This window comes from Indicator indicator, chromosome 10 (assembly GCF_027791375.1).
Source record: "Indicator indicator isolate 239-I01 chromosome 10, UM_Iind_1.1, whole genome shotgun sequence".
Taxonomy (NCBI): Eukaryota; Metazoa; Chordata; class Aves; order Piciformes; family Indicatoridae; genus Indicator; species Indicator indicator.
This window is the reverse complement of record NC_072019.1, coordinates 29,075,439-29,098,486: the sequence shown is the minus strand read 5'-3', so window position 1 is coordinate 29,098,486 and position 23,048 is coordinate 29,075,439. Positions and strand designations below refer to the sequence as shown.

General features: G+C 48.9%; 1 protein-coding gene across 2 annotated transcripts in view; it reads left to right on the top strand.

The window, feature by feature from the left end:
• NEGR1 (neuronal growth regulator 1) overlaps positions 1-23,048 on the top strand; it is a 270,314-nt gene that overhangs the window by 174,704 nt on the left and 72,562 nt on the right. For both annotated transcript variants that reach the window (XM_054383953.1, XM_054383952.1), the window contains exons 3-4: positions 5,389-5,514; positions 18,455-18,586. In XM_054383953.1, coding sequence (XP_054239928.1) covers positions 5,389-5,514; positions 18,455-18,586 — 258 coding nt within the window. The remainder of the gene's footprint in view (positions 1-5,388; positions 5,515-18,454; positions 18,587-23,048) is intronic.

Sequence of the window (23,048 nt, the reverse complement as noted above, 5' to 3'; positions counted from 1 at the left end):
TGTTTCTAATACAAGCCAGGATGCCCAGGACAACTCAGAGAATCCCCAGACACTAACTCTCTCCCCATCTGCTGGCCACACTGCTTTTGATGGAGCCCAGGTTGCCATTGGCCTTCTGGGCTGCAAGTGCCCATTGCTGGCTCACATTCAGCTTCTCCTCCACCAGCACCCCCAAGTCCTTCCCTCACCCTGTCCCTTCACCCTACTGTCCCCAGAGTAAGGCAGTTTGATAAAACTAAATGAAGCAGAAGATGAGTTTTGATCACCTCCTCTATTTAATCTCTACACTCTATAAACCTTGTCCTAACTAAGCCATTTAAAACCATTTCAACACCACCACCAACAAAGGATCCAATGGCCAAAAAGTGCTTTTGCTTGGGGGTTGATTTCATTTTTCATCCTTCCTTGTTCTCTTGTTCCTTCTGAATGTCTTTAATCCATACCCCGCATAAATGTTTATTTGCTGCTCTGTTTAATTTTCTTCCTGACCTTCAGAGTTGCCCTGTGGGATGGGTGGAAGTCTGTAGTTGTTGGAAGGAAGAGCAGATTTGATCTGCACTCAAAGCTCAGCACAGCAGATCTTACAAGCTAAATTTGCTCCTGGATCAGACTCTTTAGAGGGATCATAAGATGAACAAACCCAAAACAAACATTTTTTCTGTTCTAATTAAATATTAACATTCCATTGTGGTTGTGCATACATAGATTCTAGTCATCACTAGTGAATTCTAGTCATAATTACTAAATTTGATTCAAAATTAATAAATTTGAGTTGTAACTAATGAATTCCACAGATTCTACTCATCTCAGATTAATGACTCCTATAGTCAGTAAATAGCAGAAAAAAAAAATAGCTGCATACCAAAACCCATCAAATCAGAGAATCATAGAATGGTACGTGTGGGAAGGGGGCTCTGGAGATCATGGACCACAAGCCCCCTGCCAAGGCAGGGTCACCTGGAGAAGGTCACACAGGAACATGTTCAGATGGGTTAGCACTGCCCCTCACCTGGCTCCAGCCTCCTTAAAGGGAGTTGTGGAGAATCAGAGAATCATCCTAGAATCAGTCAGGGTTGGAAGGGAGCACAAGGCTCATCCAGTTCCAACCCCCCTGCCAAGCCCAGGGACACCTCACACTACAGCAGGCTGGCCAGAGCCTCATCCAGCCTGGCTGCAAACACCTCCAGGGATGGGGCCTCAACCACCTCCCTGCACAACCCATTCCAGGCTCTCACCACTCTCCTGGGGAAGAACTTCTTCCTCACCTCCACTCTCAATCTCCCCACTTCCAGCTTGATTCCATTGCCCCCAGTCCTGTCACTCCCTGACACCCTAAAAAGTCCCTCCCCAGCTTTCTTGGAGCCCCCTTCAGATCCTGGAAGGCCACAAGAAGGTCACCTCAGAGCCTTCTCTTCTCCAGACTCAACAGCCCCAACTCTCTCAGTCTGTCCTCATAGCAGAGCAGCTCCAGCCCTCTGCTCATCCTGGTGGCCCTTCTCTGGACACCTTCCAGCATCTCCAGATCCCTCTTGGAATAGAGGCTCCAGACCTGAATGCAGTACTCCAGGTGGGGTCTCAGCAGAGCTGAGCAGAGGGGGAGAATCCCCTCCCTTGCCCTGCTGGCCACACTTCTCCTGATGCAGCCCAGGCTCTGCTTGGCTTTCTGGGCTGCAAGTGCACACTGACAGCTCCTGCTGAGCTTCTCATCCCCCAGCACCCCCAAGTCCCTCTCCTCAGGGCTGCTCTCCAGCCAGTCCCTGCCCAGCCTGCATTTCTGCTTGGCATTGCCTCCACCCAGCTGCAGGACCCTGCCCTTGGTCTTGTTGAACCTCCTGAGGTTGGCTTGTGCCCAGCTCTCCAGCCTGTCCAGGTCCCTCTGGATGGATCCCTTCCCTCCAGCCTGGCTGCTGCACCACACAGCTTGGTGTCAGCAGCAGACTTGCTGAGGGTGCACTCAATGCCTCTGTCCATGGCACCCACAAAGATGTTGTCAGTGAACAATGAGGCCTCCCCTCACTCTCCTCTTCTCCGGACTAAACAATCTCCCACTAGCCCAGGTTGCTCAAGTCTTCATCCAACCTCTCCTTGAAAACCTCTAGGGAGAGGGCATCCACAACCTCCCTGGGCAACCTGTTCCAGTGCCTCACCACCCTCACTGGAAAGAATTTCTTCCCATATTCCAGTCTAAATCTGTCTGGAGGAGGAGAGAGAAAGAGCTGGACCTCCAGGAGAAAACACAGGGCTGGGAGCCTGATAATTGGGTTAAAAAAAGCTGTTTTTTGTGAGGATACTTGGAAAGGAGTTGAGTGAGAAATAGGAAATAAAACCTTATGAGGAAGGGCAGAGGAGTGTGCAGGCAATGGTTGCATTAAGCAGCTGAAAAAAGTGTAGTTCTTGTTGATCTTTGTCTTGGAAGACAAATAGTGCTCATCTGGGTGAACTGGATGAAATCTTGTTACTTCAGCTGGAGACCACTGCCTGTGGCAGGGCTGTCAGTGTCTCTTCTCAGGTAGTTTGTATTGGGGCAGATTTGATTACAATTATTTATATGATCCTGCTGTTCTGATGGATCCTCCTGCCACCGAGCTGAAGGACCAGCCACAGAGCATGCCATGAGCTCATTCTTCCCAGTGAAATGGATGTTACTGTGTTCCTAATCTGTTCTCATCAGTGACACCAATTAAATCACTCTACTGAACAGCAAGAAGAACATGGATCTGTCAGAGAGTCCAGAGGAGGCCACAAAGATGATCATAGGGCTGGAGAACCTCCCCTGTAGGGACAGGCTGAGAGAGTTGGGGCTGTTCAGCCTGGAGAAGAGAAGGCTCTGAAGAGACCTTAGAGTCTTCCAGTACCTGATCTTTAAGGTCTCTTCCAACCTAAGCCATACTATGATTCCACCAACCCATTTTCTGGTGGCAGATGCAGGGAAGAGTCTGAGTTAAACCTAAAACCTTCCCTGGCACAGCCTGAACCCCAGGAGACACCTCAAACTCCATGAATTCACAGGTTTACAGGTGGCATCAGGTTGGAAAAGACCCTCAAAGGCCATCATATCCAACCCCCTCCAGCGAGCTGGGTCAGCTCCAACTAGACCAGCCTGCCTAGGGCCACGTCAAGTCTGATCTTAAATGTCTCCAGGGACAGGGCCTCAGCATCCTTGCATCCTTTAGGTTGCTTTAATTTGTACTGCTCACCCAGCTGCTACCATGGGGGCAGAGCAGGTTCCAGCCACCTCCTCTGTGCTGAGTTGCATCAAAATCCCCCTGGATAAAGAGCATGATGAGGTGTCAGGCTGAGAAATCCCTCTGTGGTGGTGCTTCCACAATGCCAGAAGGCAAGCAAATTTCTCTCTGTTCCCTACCTTCAAAGGTGCAGGCCCTCAAAGAAAAGGTTTGATGCTATTGGAAAGATTGCACCATAAAATTTTTTTAACCTGGCAGGGATTTGCACACAGTTCCAAAGAGATACTGCAGCACTCAGTTGTATCTATTTACTTGGGAGAAGAAGTGTTTTGAGCTGATTTGATTCCTTGGCTTGCAAGAAGATGTGTTTGGAGTTGATTTGATTCCTTGGCTTGACTTTCTGGAAGTACATTCACTTCTTGAAGGATAAAGAAATAAGTAGCTCAGATTTAGGAAGATATTTTGTAAAATATGGTAGAGTGAATAAAGCTGCTGCATGTGCCCCATTATTCATCACATCCTGCTCCCAGATGGATTTCTGCAGTTCAGGTAGAAGGATCCCTCACCAGCTCTCCTTAGAAAGTAGATTTATTTTTTCATTGCTTCCATTTTGTTTGGATTTTTTTTAGATTTTTAGATTTATTTTTCCAATTGCTTCCAGTGTTGTCTTCAGAGCCAGGCTGCAATGTTCATGATCATAGAATCATAGAATTGTTTGGGTTGGAAAAGACCTCCAAGATCATTGACTTCATCCATCAACCCAACACCACCATGGCTATAAAAGCATTTCCCAAAGTGTCATGTCCACATGATCTAGTGTGAGGTGTCCCTGGGCATGGCAGGGGGGTTGGAACTGGATGATCCTTGTGGTCCCTTCCAACCCTGACTGATTCTAGGATTCTGTGATCTATGATTCTATGTGTTTTGAACACCTCTAGGGGTGGTGACTCCACCACTTCCCTGAGCAGCCTGTTGCAGTGCTGACTGTTGATACTGACATTGAACTTGGGCTGGGGTGGAGGGATGGGGGACAACTGTGGTGACAACACCCCTTTTCAGGGTAGGGAGAACACCAAGGAAGGGTCATTACAGAATCACAGAATCACAGAATGTTAGAGGTTGGAAGGGACCTGCAGAGATCATCCAGTCCAACCCCTCTGCCAGAGCAGGGTCACCCCAGGGCAGGTCACACAGGAACACATCTAGGTGGGGTTTGAATATCTCCAGAAAAGGAGACTCCACAACCTCTCTGGGCTGCCTGCTCCAGGGCTCCAGCACTCTCACTGTGACTAAAGTTTTTCCTCCTGTTTCCATGGAACTTCCTATGCCTCAGCTTCCACACCTGCCCCTTGTGCTGGCATTGGGCATCACCCAGCAGAGCCTGGCTCCAGCCTCTGGGCACTCCCCCTGCACATCTTTATCAATAGCAATGAGGTCACCCTCAGGCTCCTCCTCTCCAAGCTCCAGAGCCCTCAGCTCCCTCAGGCTCTCCTCATAAGGAAGATGTTCCACTGCCTTCATCATCTTTGTGGCTCTGTGCTGGACTCTCTCAAGCAGTTCCCTGAGGACATTCCTGAACTGAGAAGCCCAGAACTGGACACAGTATTCCAGATGTGGCCTCAGCACAGAGCAGAGAGGCACTGAGGCCACGACTTGATTCCTGGGTTCAGTTTTGGGCTTCTCACTCCAAGAAGGGCATTGAGGTTCTGGAGCAGGACCAGGGAAGGGCAACAATGCTGGCAAAGGGTCTGGAGAACAGGGCTGGTGAGAAACTGGAAACTGAGGTTCTTTTAGTCTGGAGAGGAGGAAGCTGAAGGGAGACCTCATTGCTCTCTACAGTTCCCTATAAGAAGTTTGGAGACAGGTGGGAGTTGGTCTCTGCTGCCAAGGAACAAGCAACAGAGCAAGAGGAAATGGCCTTAGGCTGCTCCATGGGAGGTCAGACATGAAGAACAATTTCTTCCCCTTAAGTACAGTCAAGTCAAGCCAGTCCCAGGCTGCCCAGGGCAGTGGTGGAGTCCCCATCCCTGGAGGGGTTTCAAAGCCCTGGAGACGTAGTGCCATGGTGACCTAGCAGTGCTTGGTTAATGGTTGGATTCGACAATCTGAAAGTTCTCTTCCAATCCATGTGGTTCTACAACTCCATGGTGGCTTCTCTGAGGCAAGACCTTTCCATTCCAACCTCCTCCTTCTTTCCTTGCAGTTTCCCCGAAGATATTTCGCATCTCGAGCGACATCGTGGTGAACGAAGGCAGCAACGTCACGCTGGTGTGCCTGGCCACGGGGAAGCCAGAGCCCTCCATTTCCTGGAGACACATCTCCCCTTCTGGTGAGTACAGATGCTTGTCACCTCTCCCCAGTGCTCCACCAGCAGCAGGCTTGGCATTCTTAGACTCAGGAATAGAATCAAATCCCAGAATCAGTCAGGGTTGGAAGGGACCACAAGGCTCATCCAGTTCCAACCCCCCTGCCATGCCCAGGGACACCTCACACTACAGCAGGCTGGCCAGAGCCTCATCCAGCCTGGCTGCAAACACCTCCAGGGCTGGGGCCTCAACCACCTCCCTGCACAACCCATTCCAGGCTCTCACCACTCTCCTGGGGAAGAACTTCTTCCTCACCTCCACTCTCAATCTCCCCACTTCCAGCTTGATTCCATTCCCCCCAGTCCTATCACTCCCTGACAGCCTAAAAAGTCCCTCCCCAGCTTTCTTGGAGCCCCCTTCAGATCCTGGAAGGCCACAAGAAGGTCACCTCAGAGCCTTCTCCTCTCCAGACTGAACAGCCCCAACTCTCTCAGTCTGTCCTCATAGCAGAGGAGCTCCAGCCCTCTGCTCATCCTGGTGGCCCTTCTCTGGACACCTTCCAGCATCTCCAGATCCCTCTTGGAATAGAGGCTCCAGACCTGGATGCAGTACTCCAGGTGGGGTCTCAGCAGAGCTGAGCAGAGGGGGAGAAGTATGATGGCATCACTTTTGTCTGCCTAAGCAGACTTCTAGACAAGAAAAGCTGCTTCAGATTGCAGCTGAGATCAGTGAAAACCCCAATTCTAGTGTCCCTCAGGAATGCAGAAATAAAGACACAGCATCCTCCTGGAGAAGCTGGCTGGCTGCTCATGGCTTGAATGGGCACACACAATGGTTGGGTAAAAACAACAGCTGATGACTGAGCCCAAAGTGTGGTGAGGAAAGGAGTTAACTCCAGCTGGTGGACAGCAGCCAGTGGTGCTCCCCAGGGTGCTGGGACCAGTTCTGTTCAACATCTTTATCTGGATGAGGGGACCGAGGCACTCACAAGTTTGCAGATGGCACCAGTTTGGGTGAGCATGACAATCTGCTGGAGGGCAGGAAGGCTCTGGCCAGGCTGGACTGGTGAGCTGAGGCTAACAGGGTGAAGTTCAACAAGGCCAGGTGTGGAGTGCTGCACTTGGACCACCACAACTCCATGCAACGTTACAGCCTTGGGGTGGAGTGGATGGGGAGCTGTTGATGGAGGAGAGCCTGGGGGTGTTGATGGATGGCCCACTGAACGTGAGCCAGCAGTGTGGCCAAGAAGGCCAATGGCAGCCTGGCTTGGATCAGCAATGGTGTGGTTAGCAGGATGTGACTGTCCCCTTGTACTGGGCACTGGTGAAGAGACACCTGAAATGCTGGGTCCAGTTTTGGGTCCCTCACTCCCATTGAGGTGCTGGAGGAGGTCCAGAGAAGGGCAACAGAGCTGGAGAAGGGTCTGGGGAACAGTTCTGGTGAGGAGCAGCTGAGGGGACTGGGGTTGTTTGGTATGGAGAAAAGGAGGCTGAGGGAACTGGGGTGGTGTAGTATGGAGAAAAGGAGGCTGAGGGAACTGGGGTGGTGTAGTATGGAGAAAAGGAGGCTGAGGGAACTGGGGTTGTTTGGTATGGAGAAAAGGAGGCTGAGGGAACTGGGGTTGTGTAGTATGGAGAAAAGGAGGCTGAGGGAACTGGGGTGGTGTAGTATGGAGAAAAGGAGGCTGAGGGAACTGGGGTGGTGTAGTATGGAGAAAAGGAGGCTGAGGGAACTGGGGTGGTGTAGTATGGAGAAAAGGAGGCTGAGGGAACTGGGGTGGTGTAGTATGGAGAAAAGGAGGCTGAGGGAACTGGGGTGGTGTAGTATGGAGAAAAGGAGGCTGAGGGAACTGGGGTGGTGTAGTATGGAGAAAAGGAGGCTGAGGGAACTGGGGTTGTGTAGTATGGAGAAAAGGAGGCTGAGGGAACTGGGGTGGTGTAGTATGGAGAAAAGGAGGCTGAGGGAACTGGGGTTGTGTAGTATGGAGAAAAGGAGGCTGAGGGAACTGGGGTGGTGTAGTATGGAGAAAAGGAGGCTGAGGGAACTGGGGTTGTGTAGTATGGAGAAAAGGAGGCTGAGGGAACTGGGGTTGTGTAGTATGGAGAAAAGGAGGCTGAGGGAACTGGGGTGGTGTAGTATGGAGAAAAGGAGGCTGAGGGAACTGGGGTGGTGTAGTATGGAGAAAAGGAGGCTGAGGGAACTGGGGTGGTGTAGTATGGAGAAAAGGAGGCTGAGGGAACTGGGGTTGTGTAGTATGGAGAAAAGGAGGCTGAGGGAACTGGGGTGGTGTAGTATGGAGAAAAGGAGGCTGAGGGAACTGGGGTTGTGTAGTATGGAGAAAAGGAGGCTGAGGGAACTGGGGTGGTGTAGTATGGAGAAAAGGAGGCTGAGGGAACTGGGGTGGTGTAGTATGGAGAAAAGGAGGCTGAGGGAACTGGGGTTGTGTAGTATGGAGAAAAGGAGGCTGAGGGAACTGGGGTGGTGTAGTATGGAGAAAAGGAGGCTGAGGGAACTGGGGTGGTGTAGTATGGAGAAAAGGAGGCTGAGGGAACTGGGGTGGTGTAGTATGGAGAAAAGGAGGCTGAGGGAACTGGGGTGGTGTAGTATGGAGAAAAGGAGGCTGAGGGAACTGGGGTGGTGTAGTATGGAGAAAAGGAGGCTGAGGGAACTGGGGTGGTGTAGTATGGAGAAAAGGAGGCTGAGGGAACTGGGGTGGTGTAGTATGGAGAAAAGGAGGCTGAGGGAACTGGGGTGGTGTAGTATGGAGAAAAGGAGGCTGAGGGAACTGGGGTTGTGTAGTATGGAGAAAAGGAGGCTGAGGGAACTGGGGTGGTGTAGTATGGAGAAAAGGAGGCTGAGGGAACTGGGGTGGTGTAGTATGGAGAAAAGGAGGCTGAGGGAACTGGGGTGGTGTAGTATGGAGAAAAGGAGGCTGAGGGAACTGGGGTTGTGTAGTATGGAGAAAAGGAGGCTGAGGGAACTGGGGTGGTGTAGTATGGAGAAAAGGAGGCTGAGGGAACTGGGGTTGTGTAGTATGGAGAAAAGGAGGCTGAGGGAACTGGGGTGGTGTAGTATGGAGAAAAGGAGGCTGAGGGAACTGGGGTGGTGTAGTATGGAGAAAAGGAGGCTGAGGGAACTGGGGTGGTGTAGTATGGAGAAAAGGAGGCTGAGGGAACTGGGGTTGTGTAGTATGGAGAAAAGGAGGCTGAGGGAACTGGGGTGGTGTAGTATGGAGAAAAGGAGGCTGAGGGAACTGGGGTGGTGTAGTATGGAGAAAAGGAGGCTGAGGGAACTGGGGTGGTGTAGTATGGAGAAAAGGAGGCTGAGGGAACTGGGGTGGTGTAGTATGGAGAAAAGGAAGCTGAGGGAACTGGGGTGGTGTAGTATGGAGAAAAGGAGGCTGAGGGAACTGGGGTGGTGTAGTATGGAGAAAAGGAGGCTGAGGTAAGACCTCACTGCTCTCTACAGCTACCTGAAAGGAGGATGGTGCAAGGTTGGTCTCTTCTCCCAAGGAACAAATTGAGAGGAGAAGAGAAAATGCCTCAAGTCATGCTTGGGGAGGTTCAGGTAGGACAAGAGAAAATGCCTCAAGTCATGCCAGGGGAGGTTCAGGTTGAATATTAGGAGAATTTCTTCCCAGAAAGTGTTCTCAGGCACTGGAACAGGCTGCCCAGGGAGGTGGTGGAGTCACCATCCCTAGAAGTGTTTAAAAGACATCTTGCTGTGGTGCTGAAGGACATGGTTTAGTGACAGTGGCTTAGTAGTAGTGGTGAGCTCCAGGAAAGCTGCTGGGCTTGATCTCAAAGGTCTCTTCCAACCTCAGCAGCTCTGTGATGCTATGATTAATACAAGAGTATTTTTCAGCTGGTTTTAACAGGCTGCAGTCATTTCTCAAACAATTCCAATTAAAAGCAAAATGAGGAAATAATCAAGGCCTCACCAGGCACTGTAGAAGCAGGAGTGGAAGTTAAAAGCATTAACACCTCACAAAATGGATTTAATTTACTCTCACTCCCATTGAACCTTTCCTCCATGATAGAGTACAGTTTGTTAGGATGGTGTTATTGGAGAAATTAAATTATATATGAAAGAATGCACAGAAAATGGCCTCTAAAAGCATGGTTTCTATTTAATATCTCCATCTATGCTTTTAATTCCCCTTAACACATTCAAAGGAAAACTTTGGGGCCATTAGAGGCATCTCTCTGCTAACTGACTTGGAAGAGACCTTTGAGATCATCACATCCAGCTGCTCACCCAGAGCTCACAGTCCCACCACTTCTGCTAAACCACTACCACTAAACCATGTCCCTCAGCATCACATCCATGTGGCTTTTAAATACCTCCAGGGCTGGTGACTCCACCAGCTCCTTGGGCAGCCTGTTCCAGTGCCTGAGAGCTCTTGCTGTGAAGAAATTGTTCCTGATATCCAATCTGAAGCTCCCCTGGGACAACTTGAGGCCATTTCCTCTCACCCTGTCTCTTGTTTCTTGGCAGCAGAGACCAACCCCCACCTGTCTCTAACTTCCTTATAGGGAGTTGTGAAGAGCAATGAGGTCTCCCCTCAGCCTCCTTCTCTGAAGACTAAACCACCCCAGTCCTCTCAGTTGTTCCTCATAAGACCTGTTCTCCAGACCCTTGACCAGCTTGGTTCCTCTGTGAATCAGAGATACTGGGTGTGGAAATCCTGTCTGCTTCATGCAAGACTGGTCTTGCACTGGTTCTTTAGGAACTCTCCAGTGGTGGTAGATTTTCATAGACTCCTAGATGGGTTTGGGTTGGATGGGACCTTAAAGATCATCTAGTCCCAAACCCCCTGCCACAGGCAGGGACAACTTCCACTAGACCAGGTTGTTGTTTTCTCACAGAACTTCTCTGAGATCCATCTAACGATGGGGAGAAATGGTTTGATGGCTCTCTCAGCTCACTGCAGTGCCTCACAGCCCTGAGCAAAAGTTTACCTTACAAAGCAAGGTCTGAAAAATAACAACCAACCCACAACCCAAAACTTTTGACCTTTAAGACAACGACAGTAAGTTGTGCTTGGAGTGTCCATCAAGGGACTAAGCAAAAAAAAAAAAAAAAGGTTCAGCTGGAGCAAAAGAATAGATTTTAACTAAATGTCAAATAAAATTTTATTGGAAGCCATGGTGATACTTTACAGTAAGAGCTTAAAGCATCAGATTGTCTTCAGAAAGGAACTCTGACAATTCTTCTGGAGAGGATAAAAAGCTGAGAAGGAGAAATTAGTGCACTCAGGCTGGAGAAGGGGGTCAGGAGAGGAACTGGATCCAACTTATCTTGAATCCAGACTAAATTAGGACATGCAATCACAAGGACTACCAGTGAAACTCACTGATTTTGGGGTCTTGACTAAAAGGGGGGGGTGGGGGGGTGGAATGTCCTTCAGCTGCAGCCTCATTATCACAGTGAGAACTGAAAATGGAATTGGGAGAGAAAACTGATCAAAGATATGCTGGTACAGGGAGAGTCAATCAAAGTGCTTGTGGGGTGATGATGATGTGCTCTTGCCAGGTGTCTAGCACAGAAGACTGTGTGCAGACAGGGAACAAGCCACACAGGGCAGTGGTGGAGTCCTCATCCCTTGAGAGGTTTCAAAGCTGTGGAGATGTGGTGCTGAAAGACATGGTTGAGTGTTGACCTGACAGTGCTGGACTCACTCTTAAAGGTCTCTTCCAACCCAGAGATTCCATGATTCATTGCCCCTGCATATTCAGAGTGAGGGGGAATGGATTGAAGTCTGAGGAGGGGAGATTAGACTGGAGGTTAGGAAGAAATTCTTTCCAGTGAGGGTGGTGAGACACTGGAACAGGTTGCCCAGGGACGTTGTGGATGCCTCCTCCCTGGAGATGTTCAAGGCCAGGTTGGATGAGGCCTTGAGCAACCTGCTCCAGTGGGAGGTGTCCCTTTCCATGGCAGGGAGGTTGGAACTAGATCTTTAGATCTTTAAGGTCCCTTCCAACATTAACCATTATGTGAAGCTTTATCCACCCTCCTCTACACTATGCCCTGTGTTCCAGCTTCTCAAGCCCCTCCTTCCACACCAGCCTGTGCTGCTCTGCCTTCCATCACTGTGTAATGACCATGAAAACCTCATTACACAGATAATAACTGCTCTAGGACATGCCTTGGGTGTCACCTGGTTGATAAATGGACAGAATTCTGTCTGGAGCAGGACAACACAGGATCCAAATAACTTTTTGCTCCAAAATCTTGTAAAATGTGGTGGAAGCAAAGATACAATTTACAGAATGGTTCCTGTCTGTGAGTCCACCAAATAAAAAAGAATTTTCCCATCCCAGTGGCACTCCTGTGCTCAGGTGGATGTTCTGCTGTGCAGACAGTTACAAATGGAGCTCAAATCCAATTAAATATCAGCCTGGCAAACAGGCAGCCTGGATTTATTAGCAAATAATGTGAAAACACCAGAATTCTGTACAGGTTTCTCTTCAGTCTGCAGTAAATTACCTTTATCTGAGCACCAAGCTTCATCTGCGCTTTGTAATTTCCACCGCTTTCCTCCCGTGATTCCCAGTGGCACTAATGAGGCTTCCATGGGAGCAGCACATCTCCAATCCCACACTAAATTATATTAATGACTCGGATGGAGCAGATTCTGAAACTGTTTGTCAAGGCTGCTGCTAAAAGATAAGAAACTGGAATCTCTGAATACAAATGACTCAGTGCAGACTCATTCCCCAATAATATCCTGCCTCGCATCGCTGCAGCCTTCTTCTGCCTGAGGTTGGCTTAGAATCATGGAACCCTAGAATCAGTCAGGGTTGGAAGGGACCACAAGGCTCATCCAGTTCCAACCCCCCTGCCATGCCCAGGGACACCTCACACTACAGCAGGCTGGCCAGAGCCTCATCCAGCCTGGCTGCAAACACCTCCAGGGCTGGGGCCTCAACCACCTCCCTGCACAACCCATTCCAGGCTCTCACCACTCTCCTGGGGAACAACTTCTCACCTCCACTCTGAATCTCCCCACTTCCAGCTTGATTCCATTCCCCCCAGTCCTGGCACTCCCTGACAGCCTAAAAAGTCCCTTCCCAGCTTTCTTGGAGCCCCCTTCAGATCCTGCAAGGCCACAAGAAGGTCACCTCAGAGCCTTCTCTTCTCCAGACTGAACAGCCCCAACTCTCTCAGTCTGTCCTCATAGCAGAGCAGCTCCAGCCCTCTGCTCATCCTGGTGGCCCTTCTCTGGACACCTTGCAGCATCTCCAGATCCCTCTTGGAATAGAGGCTCCAGACCTGGATGCAGTACTCCAGGAGGGGTCTCAGCAGAGCTGAGCAGAGGGGGAGAATCCCCTCCCTTGCCCTGCTGGCCACACTTCTCCTGATGCAGCCCAGGCTCTGCTTGGCTTTCTGGGCTGCAAGCTGCAAGTAACAGTCTGTCCTCATAGCAGAGGTGCTCCAGCCCTCTTCCATATTTTTCTTTCCCCCCCTTTTTTTTTTTCTTAAACTCAGTACATAAATTATTGGCCTGGATTCTTTCTTTGTGCAAGTTTAACTGGCAGGCATTATGGAAATGCTTTGCACTGTGTAAATATTTATCCTCCAAAGCCATGATGCAAATCCAAACGTGCAGCCCCCAACGGCTGTGAGGAGCAAGGGTTTGGAATCAGATATGGGTGAGATGCCATCAAGAAAGTGCAGCACCTGAAGGGGGCTACAGGAGAGCTGGGAAGGGACTTTCTGCAATGGTTTGTAGTGATAAGGAAAGGGGCAACAGCTTTGAGCTGGAAGTGAGGAGACTGGGACTGGAGATTAGGAAGAAATTATTTATACCGAAGGTGATGAGACACTGGAACAAGTTGTCCAGGGTGATTGTGGATGCCCCCTCCCTGGAGGTGTTCAAGGCCAGGTTGGACAAGGCCTTCAGCAACCTAGGCTTGTGGAATGTGTCCCTGCCCATAGCAGTTCCCTTCCAACCTAAACCATTCTATGTTCTGATGGGCTGCAGGGTGGAGCAAGCTCCTGCCCCACTCAAGAAGTGGCATCTCCAGCAGCAAGGCCATGCAGCCACCTTTCCTAAGAGGAGGTAGATTTATTGCTGTGTTTGAGTGAAAGCCAAGCCAGGTCCCTTCAGGTGTCTGAGAAGCAGAATGTGAGATAATTCCATGATTTAACCTGATGAGCAATGACAGTGATGTGCCTCCCTCATGCCATCATTACTCATCTTGCAGGCAACAGCTTCATTATGGCACCGTGCTCCTCGTTCAGGTGAAGCATCACCAGACTGAACTGAAACATCTGCTCCTTGCAAGCGAGCTGGAAGCATTTGGAGATGAGCCAGGAAGCCTTCAGAGATAGACCAAGGCAGGGATGATCAACACTGATAGGTTGAGATTGACCATGGTGGCCTCACATTGCACCAGGGAGGTTTAGGTTGGATATTGAGACCAATTTCCTTCCTTCAAGAGGGGTCAGGCACTGGAACAGGCTATCCAGGGAGGTGGTGGAGTCACCATCCCTGGAGATGTTCAAGAAACCTGTGGCCATGGCACTTGGGGACATGGCTTAGTGGCCATGGTGGTGTTGGGCTGATGGTTGGACTCGATGATCCTAGAGCTCTTTTCCAACCCAATTTTATGATTCTTTGACTTTAAAACTGTTAGGTGAAGTACAAGAAACATAAACATGAGAGTGCCTTGTGTCCAAGGACATTCCTGATGGGTTTTTCAGAAGAGGCCTTACTGATGCACATGCTGATACCTAAGTTATCTGCTCTGGGTATCTTAGATCAGAAGACCAGGTTCTTCAGCCAGCAAGAGGAACACCTCTGGAACTAATCTCCAACACCTATTTTCTGCTACTACCACATGATATGATGCCTGATAAATCCTCACACTTGTTATTCCCCAGGAGAGGACACAATTGCAACTGTGTTTTCTTCCCACCCATATGGTTGCTGGCATCAGGTGCAGCACACATAGACATTGCCATATGGACCTGTTCTCAAAGGCTTGGACAAATGAGGTTTGCAAGGGCAGCATTTGCCTCCCCTGGGGTTAAACATAAGTCAGGAAGAGGAAAAGAAAAATCTGGTACAACTCCAGGGTAGCTCCAAACAACTCTGAAGCCAAGAGGGTTTTTTTCCTTCTCTCATTCCCTAGGATATTAAATACTTACAGCACAGCCTCAGTTTATGAACTGTAAAAAATGGTCACTGCTTTTATGGTTCAATCTTTGAGGTGTCTCATCCTCCAGTAGAGAGTGAAGACCCTCCTAGGGCTTCCTTTTTGTTAAAATATTTGTGCAAGCTTGCAAATTGGCACCACCTCTTGAAAAGACCAAAATCTCCTAAACTGGCTGTGAGGGACGCTGCAGCAAAGGATGGGGAAAGTGGAACTACTGGAGAGAGTCCAATGGAGGCACCAAAGATACTGAGGGGCTTGGAGCATCTGTGTGAGGAGGAAAGGCTGAGAGCCCTGGGGCTGGTGAGCCTGCAGAAGAGCAGCCCCAGAGGGGAGCTGAGCAATGATCTGCAAGAGCTAAAGGACCTGTGGGGGGCAAGAGGATGGGGCCAGACTCTTCTCAGTGGTGCCCAGGGACAGGACAATGGGCACAAACTGGAACCCAGGAGGTTCCATCTGAACAGGAGGGGAAAGTTCTTTGCTGTGAGGGTGCTGGAGCCCTGCAGCAGGCTGCCCAGAGAGGTTGTGGAGTCTCCATCTCTGCACAGATTCCAACCCCAGCTGGCCACTATGATCCTGGGCAGGCTGCTGTGGGTGCCTCTGCTTTAGCAGGAGGATTGTACTGGACGATCTCCAGAGGTCCCTTCCAACCCCCACCATTCTATGATTCATTCACCAATGTCTTCACAAAGGATTTATTCATCTCCACACCTCATAAATATCCTTTCTGGAGCTGGAGGTGCCTGTGATGTAACAAACCTCTGACATACACTGATGTGTGTAGATCTTGCATACCGCACCATTGAAGTTCTCCCACACAGCCCTGGGAGGAAATCTCTAGAACTTAAAACACACCAAGGAAGATGAAACACAGTGCAGATGAGTAGGAGAGATGAAACTTGCTAGCTGTGTATTCCCCAAGAACAATATTTATCTCTAATATTTACTAAAAGCTGTCTCGGGTGAGCAGGATGCAAAATTTCCAGAGATGTGAGGGCTTAAAAAATGACTTAATTTGGTTATTTCCAGATGTGTGTGTGTGTGTGAGCTGCATAAAACAGAGATGGGTTTAAAGGAGTGTCAAAACACATGTGTAGTTTAGATTGTAAATTATAGAATCAGAATTGTTGAGGTTGGAAGAGACCTTTGGGATCATCAAGTCTGACCCCTCGCCTAGAGCTCACAATCCAACCACTACTGCTAAGCCACTGCCCCTAAACCACATCCCTTGGATGTGGAAAAGGGCTCCAAAATCATCAAATCCAGCTGCTGGACCAACACCACCTTGGCCACTAAACCATGTCCCCAGATGTAATGTCCACAGGTTTTTTGAACACCTCCCAGGCATGGTGTTCCTCCCAGCTCCCAGGGACTCCAGCACCTCCCTGGGCAGCCTGTTCCAGTGCCTGAGCATTCCCACACTGCTCTTCAGAACCATGATAAATAACATTTTCCTAGAAATTGAATCATCTTGGCCCAGAGCAGAGAAGGATGAGGGCCACATGGAGGGTAGAATTAGACTAGCCATTAGGAAGAAATTCTTTACAGTGAAGGAGGTGAGACACAGAAACAGACTGACCAAGACAGGTTGGGGATTACCCTTGCTGGAGGTGTTCGAGGCCAAGTGACTTTGTGCAACCTGATCTAGTGGGAGGTGGCCTTGGGCAGCCTGATCTAGTTGGAGGTGTGCCTGTTCATTGCAAGCTGACCTTTGAGGGTCCCTTCCAACCTGCCCATATCAGGAGGTTGGAACTAGATGATCTTTAAAGCCCCTTCCAACCCAAACCATTCTACGAACCTATGAATCTTCTTTATTTGTAGAAGGTGATTTCCTCCTGTGAACAACATGGAAAAAAAAAAAACAACCAAAAAAACAACCAAAGTAAATAATTTCTCCTACCATTTCATGTACCTCCATCAATTATTTCATTGCATTTTACAATTCACAACAATTTTCCAATTTCACTCTTATCTTTCCACTTTGCACCTCCGGTGCTGAGGCAGGCTCCTCCCCATGACTGCCCTGCTGTCATGTGGTTATTAATGAGTGTTTATCTCAGGGCTGTTCTAATTGATGTTTTGAACCTTGCACACTGCAAAACATTAATCTGGGAGCAGATAAGCAAATGGAATTCACCAGTGTGATGGATGCAGGCACAAGTCTAGAATCCTAGGATCAGTCAGGGTTGGAAGGGACCACAAGGCTCATCCAGTTCCAACCCCCCTGCCATGCCCAGGGACACCTCACACTACAGCAGGCTGGCCAGAGCCTCATCCAGCCTGGCTGCAAACACCTCCAGGGCTGGGGCCTCAACCACCTCCCTGCACAACCCATTCCAGGCTCTCACCACTCTCCTGGGGAAGAACTTCTTCCTCACCTCCACTCTCAATCTCCCCACTTCCAGCTTTGTTCCATTCCCCCCAGTCCTGTCACTCCCTGAGAGCCTAAAAAGTCCCTCCCCAGCTTTCTTGGAGCCCCCTTCAGATCCTGGAAGGCCACAAGAAGGTCACCTCAGAGCCTTCTCTTCTCCAGACTCAACAGCCCCAACTCTCTCAGTCTCTCCTCATAGCAGAGGAGCTCCAGCCCTCTGCTCATCCTGGTGGCCCTTCTCTGGACACCTTCCAGCATCTCCAGATCCCTCTTGGAATAGAGGCTCCAGACCTGGATGCAGTACTCCAGGTGGGGTCTCAGCAGAGCTGAGCAGAGGGGGAGAATCCCCTCCCTTGCCCTGCTGGCCACACTTCTCCTGATGCAGCCCAGGCTCTGCTTGGCTTTCTGGGCTGCAAGTGCACACTGACAGCTCCTGCTGAGCTTCTCATCCCCCAGCACCCCCAAGTCCCTCTCCTCAGGGCTGCTCTCCAGCCAGTCCCTGCCCAGCCTGCATTTGTGCTTGGGATTGCCTCCACCCAGCTGCAGGACCCTGCACTTGGTCTTGTTGAACCTCCTGAGGTTGGCTTGTGCCCAGCTCTCCAGCCTGTCCAGGTGCCTCTGGATGGATCCCTTCCCTCCAGCCTGTCTGCTGCACCACACAGCTTGGTGTCATCAGCAAACTTGCTGAGGGTGCACTCAATGCCTCTGTCCATGGCACTGACAAAGATGTTGAACAAGCCTGGTCCCGGGACTGAGCCCTGAGGGACTCTGCTTGTCCCTGGCCTGCACTGGGACATGGAGCCATTGACAGCCACTCTTTGGGTGCAGCCATCAAGCCAGTTCTTTATGCATCTGGTGGTCCACCCACCAAACCCATGTGTCACCAGTTTGGAGACCAGGACTTCTGCTTGGTTCTCACCACCTCTTTGTCATTTCTCTGGGAGGAGGTAGGGGTTGGTCTCTTCTGTCTAGTATCAGGTGATAGGAGAGGAAATGCCCTGCAATTGTGCCAGAGGGGGGTTAGGTTGGAGATTGCATACAATTTCTTTCCTGCAAGAGTGCTCAGGCACTGGAACAGGGGGACATGGCATGGGGGGACAGCATTTGACAGCCATGGTGGTGTTTGGTGGATGGTTAGACCTCTCAGAGGTCTTTTCCAACCCAAACAATTCTATGATTCAGTGAATTTGCTCTCATGGATCAGGGGGCTGCTCAGCTCAATAGTGGGGTTTGGTCAGGAGAGGATTCTTGGCCAACCCTAGATCTCAGGGTCAGGGCTGAAGACCAGCTTGGAGCTGAAGTTCATGAGCAAATGCTGTAGCTGCTGCCCCAGCTCTCTTAGGACGTCTGCAACATTGAGTAAAACTCTCCAATTTCAGGAGTTTTGTGCTCAGCTTCCAATCATTTCTTTCTCTGATGATTTCATTTCAGCCAAACCCTTTGAGAGTGGCCAGTACCTGGACATCTATGGAATCACAAGAGACCAGGCTGGGGAGTATGAATGCAGCGCAGAAAATGATGTCTCAGTCCCAGATGTGAAAAAAGTCAAAGTCACAGTCAACTGTAAGTCCTGTTGGTTTTTAATCATTAACTCTGGTGGAAAAGAGGGATCTGGCTGAGAAGAAAAGTCTTAAGTTGCTGGAGAAAAGGAGAGTTGCTGCTGGTGCTGAAGCTGTAGGTGGTTTGGGGGTGACCTGTGCTGTTTGATTTTATGAGTTGGCCTCACCAAAGGTGAGCTTAAGGTTCAAATCTTCCTTTTTGTCATCAGCTTCATGGCAGGTGCTCCTGCTGGGCTGTGGTGTTGAGAATGAGTCTTTGGACTTATTTTTTGAGTTATTATCTTCATAGCTTCTGATGAATGTCCTGGTTGTTGGACTGAAATGCTTCTGATTTAGTTTTTGCCCTGGCTGTGCAATAAGAGATGAGAAGCAGTTTGGTATCTGTTGGATGCTTAGATGGTGATCAATCCATGTGGAAACCTGAGATCCTCCTAGTAGAGGCAGCAAGGTTTTTCATGGGATGTCCCCCATGTGAAGGCAAGAAGGACTCTGCTGGCTGAGAGTGATCTTGGTGGATGGTGGATCACACCAGGGATGGCCAAGGTGACCTCATAGCTGTCCCTGCAGCCTGCCATGTTTGACTACTTGAGATTTTCACACCGAGGAGGTGTTTCCAGTTTAGGATTGAATTTGGTTCAGCACTCAGTATAACCTGAAGCATTCAGAAGTGTTCTTCATCCCTCCACCCTCTAGAAAAATCCCCGACATAGAGAGAAAATGAATCTTCTTCACTCTGAACTCAGTTTAAGTGTAATTACTCAGCTTGTCATTTCCATCAGTTTCTGGTCTGGAAACTTTTGTCTTTACTGGCCACAAATTCTGGAGGTATCAGCTTTGTGTCTTCCTCAACAGACATCATCTGTGTTGATGAGCTCCTTGTCCCCAGGTTGCTGGGAAACTGGAGATGGGTTGTTGTGAGTGGGATGTTGATGGGGCTAACAGTGCTACCTGGGTGTTTATGGGATGTCCCCACATGCAGAAGCTGACTCAATGCTCTTTCTTTACATAGCAATAGGATGCTCATAGTTCATATTGTCCTGGAACATGTTGGGGCAATGAACTAATGCTCAGAGAAGAGCTCAGTCATGGGTCTGACAGGCAACACTGTAGTGCTTGGTCAAGTAGGCTGGGGAAGCTGGCTGCAGATCTTGCTTCCTCTCTGCTCCTCAGGCTTCTGCACTGAGGACCAGCACACCACAACCATCAGCTCTTGCTTTTCAAGTCACAAGAGCTGATGACAACTGATGAGCAGCTCAAGGAGGCTCCTGCAGAGTCCCCACTGCTGCTCTGCCCTCATTGACATCTTTCCACCTACACCAGTGTTGCTGAATTCCCCAAAGCAGACAGTGCCTTCAAAACTAGGGGCTGTGTGAGAGGAAACCCCATAAGAGATGGTGTCCCATGGAGCAGGTGACCATTATTTGCTGTACAACATGTTGCCACTGGAAAACTGTCAGGAAAACATTGGGCTGATCTCTGCAAAGGTGTATTTTGGGGTGACACCTTTCACACAAGCTGTACTCCAAAGTGGTTGGTGGTGGTAGACCAGGAACCTACAAGAGGGGAGGGAAGGAACGGTGAACTTGAGATAAACCAAGTCTGTGTTCTTTCATCTAGGTGTGAAACCAGCTGTCTGAGGAGCTTGCCAAGTGCTCATAGAAAGGGAGAAGTTCATAGATTCATACATGGATTTGGGCTGGAAGGGACATTAAAAATCATCAAGTGTCAACCCTCCTGCTTCATGGTTTGTTTGATGTCTGGGTTTTTTGGTGAAGAGTTCTGGTAAACTCTTGAAATCCCTCTTGCCTTCCAAGCTAAGATCTAGATGTGCATGAGTCCTAGTTTGGATAACTAGGACTCAGCTGAGCTGGCCAAAGGCAAAACTCAATCTTAGCTGCAACAAATAGATGATGTGTTGGTTGGTGTGTGGCCTGCACCCATAGAAAAGAGACTGGCACCTTCTTGATACCCAGTCTTCAGTTGGACACTCTCTAGTATATCCCTGTCCCTCTGGATCTGGGTAGCCCAGAACTGGACACAGTACTCCAGATGTGGTATCACTAGGGCAGAACAGAGGGGCAGGAGAACCTCCCTCAACCTGTAAGTCACACTTTTCTTCACCCCCCACCACCAGGATTTGCCTTCTTGCTGTCCCATGGATAACTTTTTGTCCACCAGCACTTCCACAGCCCTTCTCCTTGGAGTTGCTTTCCAGCAGGTCACCCCTCACCTGCACTGGTGCAGGGGGTTGCTCCTCCCCAGGTGCAGGACCCTACACTTGTCCTTGTTGAACCAATCTGCACATGGAATGATGCTGGGGTTGGACAAACCAGCACCTGCACTGAGAACGTGTAGGGTGTTTATTGTTTTAGTATTTCTTGTAACTAAAGAAGAAAATGGGAAGGGGAAGGATAAAATACAAGCCCTGTAAGATGAGGATCTGGCTGCAGCAAGAAGCAGTTCATACCTACGAGCAATTTGTCACAGTCAGCTAATTGCTCCTGCACTTCTGTGTGGATTTGTCCCTTGTCCCCACACCACTTAAGCGTGATGCACAAGCACTCAGAACATCTGCTCCCTGCTGATGATGCTCATCTGTTCTGACCAGGCAGAAAAATGCCTCCTTGCCTTCAGGAGAGGCTTGTGCTAGAGCAGGGTGATGCTGGAGGAGCTCATCCAGCCGTGATCAGCCCCTGGGTGGGATGTTTGCTGCGGTGGCTGATGCTCCTGGGGTGAACTTTGCTTCCCAGCACCTCAGTGTGGGCAGCCCAGTGCAAAAAAGGAATGTGGTGTGTGAGGTGGAACCAACAGAAGGATGCTCCTTAGCTGCCTGCTGAGCTGAGCTGCCAGGGCAGTGTTCTGCTAAGAAAAGCTAAATATTTCCTTGAGGAGAGCTAGGATTTGTCTACCAACTACAAGGACTTTGTATCAAATTTTATTCTCAAGCTTAAATCTGAAAGGGGTTTAATAAACAGACATTGGAGCAGGCTGCCCAGAGAGGTTGTGGAGTCTCCTTCTCTGGAGAGCTTCCAAACCCCCCTGGCCATTGTGATCCTGGGCAAGCTGCTGTGGGTGCCCTTGCTCTAGCAGGGGGGTTGGACTGGATGATCTCCAGAGGTCCCTTCCAAACCCCACCACTCTAAGATTCTGGGAAAATAACTGCTGATTTTGTGGCTGTTCATAGCTCATTTTTCATCACCCCAGCCTGGTCTCAGCACTTCTTGGTGATTCTCACATTTAGCAGTTGCCTTTCCTATATTTTAGGTGTAAGTAATGCAGAAGAGAGGCAGAGAAGCTACAGCACCACGTGGAGTTTCAGAGCAGCTCTCACACGAGATATTAAAGCCTTGCTAATCCAGATCCCGGCTTGCTCAATGCGGGGTTCAGTATTATCACCTATAAATCAGTATTTGCTTTAGAAAATGTAATGGAAAATGCTAATAAGATTTACTGGAGAAATGAAATTGGATTATCTCTGATCTATTTTAACTCGATTTGCTCTAATATTCCTCCTTCATAAACCTACAGCCTCAATTTCTTGCTCTCCTTTTTTTTTCCCTGTTCTTATTTTTATCCCTTCTTTTTTCCTATTCTTATTTTTACCCCCCTTTCTTTTTTTCCCTGCTCTTATTTTTATCCCCCCTTTCTTTTTTCCTATTCTTATTTTTATCCCCCACCCCTTTCTTTTTCTCCTCTCCTTTCTTTTTTTCTCTTTTCTTTTTCCTTCTCTTTTCTTTTTCCTCTCTCCTTTCTTTCTTCTTTCCTGTTTTTTCTTTCGTTTCTTTTTTCCCCTCCTTTCTTTTTTCTCTCCTTTTTCTTCCTTTCTTTTTATCTCTTTCTTTTTCTCTCTCCTTTATTTCTTTTTTTTTCTCATTAATTTTTTCCTCTCTTTTCTTCTTTTCCCTCTTTTTTTCTCTCCTTCCTTTTTCCTCTTTCTTTCTTTTCCCCTCTCCTTTCTCTCTTTTTCTCTCTCATTTCTTTCTTTTTCTCTCCCCTTTCTTTTTTCTCTCCTTTCTTCTTTTCCCTCTTTTCTTTCTTTTTCTCTCTCTTTTCTTTTTCTCTCTCCTTTCTTCTTTTCTCTCTCTTCTTTCTTTTTCTCTCTTCTCTTTCTTTTTCTCTCTTCTTTCTTTTTCTCTCTTCTCTTTCTTTTCCTCTCTTCTTTTATTCTCTCCTTTGCTTTTTCTCTGCTTTCTTTTTTGCTCTCATTTCCCCCCTGTCCTTTCTTTTCTCTGTGTCATTTCTTTTCTCTCATTTCTTCTCCTTTCTCTCATTTTTTCTTCTCTTTTCTCTCATTTCTTCCTTTTCTCTCTTCCTCCTTTCTTCTCTCTCTCTTTTCTTTCTTCTCTTTCTTTCCTCTCCTTTCTTCCCTTTTCTCTCTCTTCTTTCTTATCTTTCCTCTCCTCCTTTTCCCCCTCCCTCCTCCTCCTCTCTCCATATTCAACCAGACAAATGTAGCACCAGTTCTC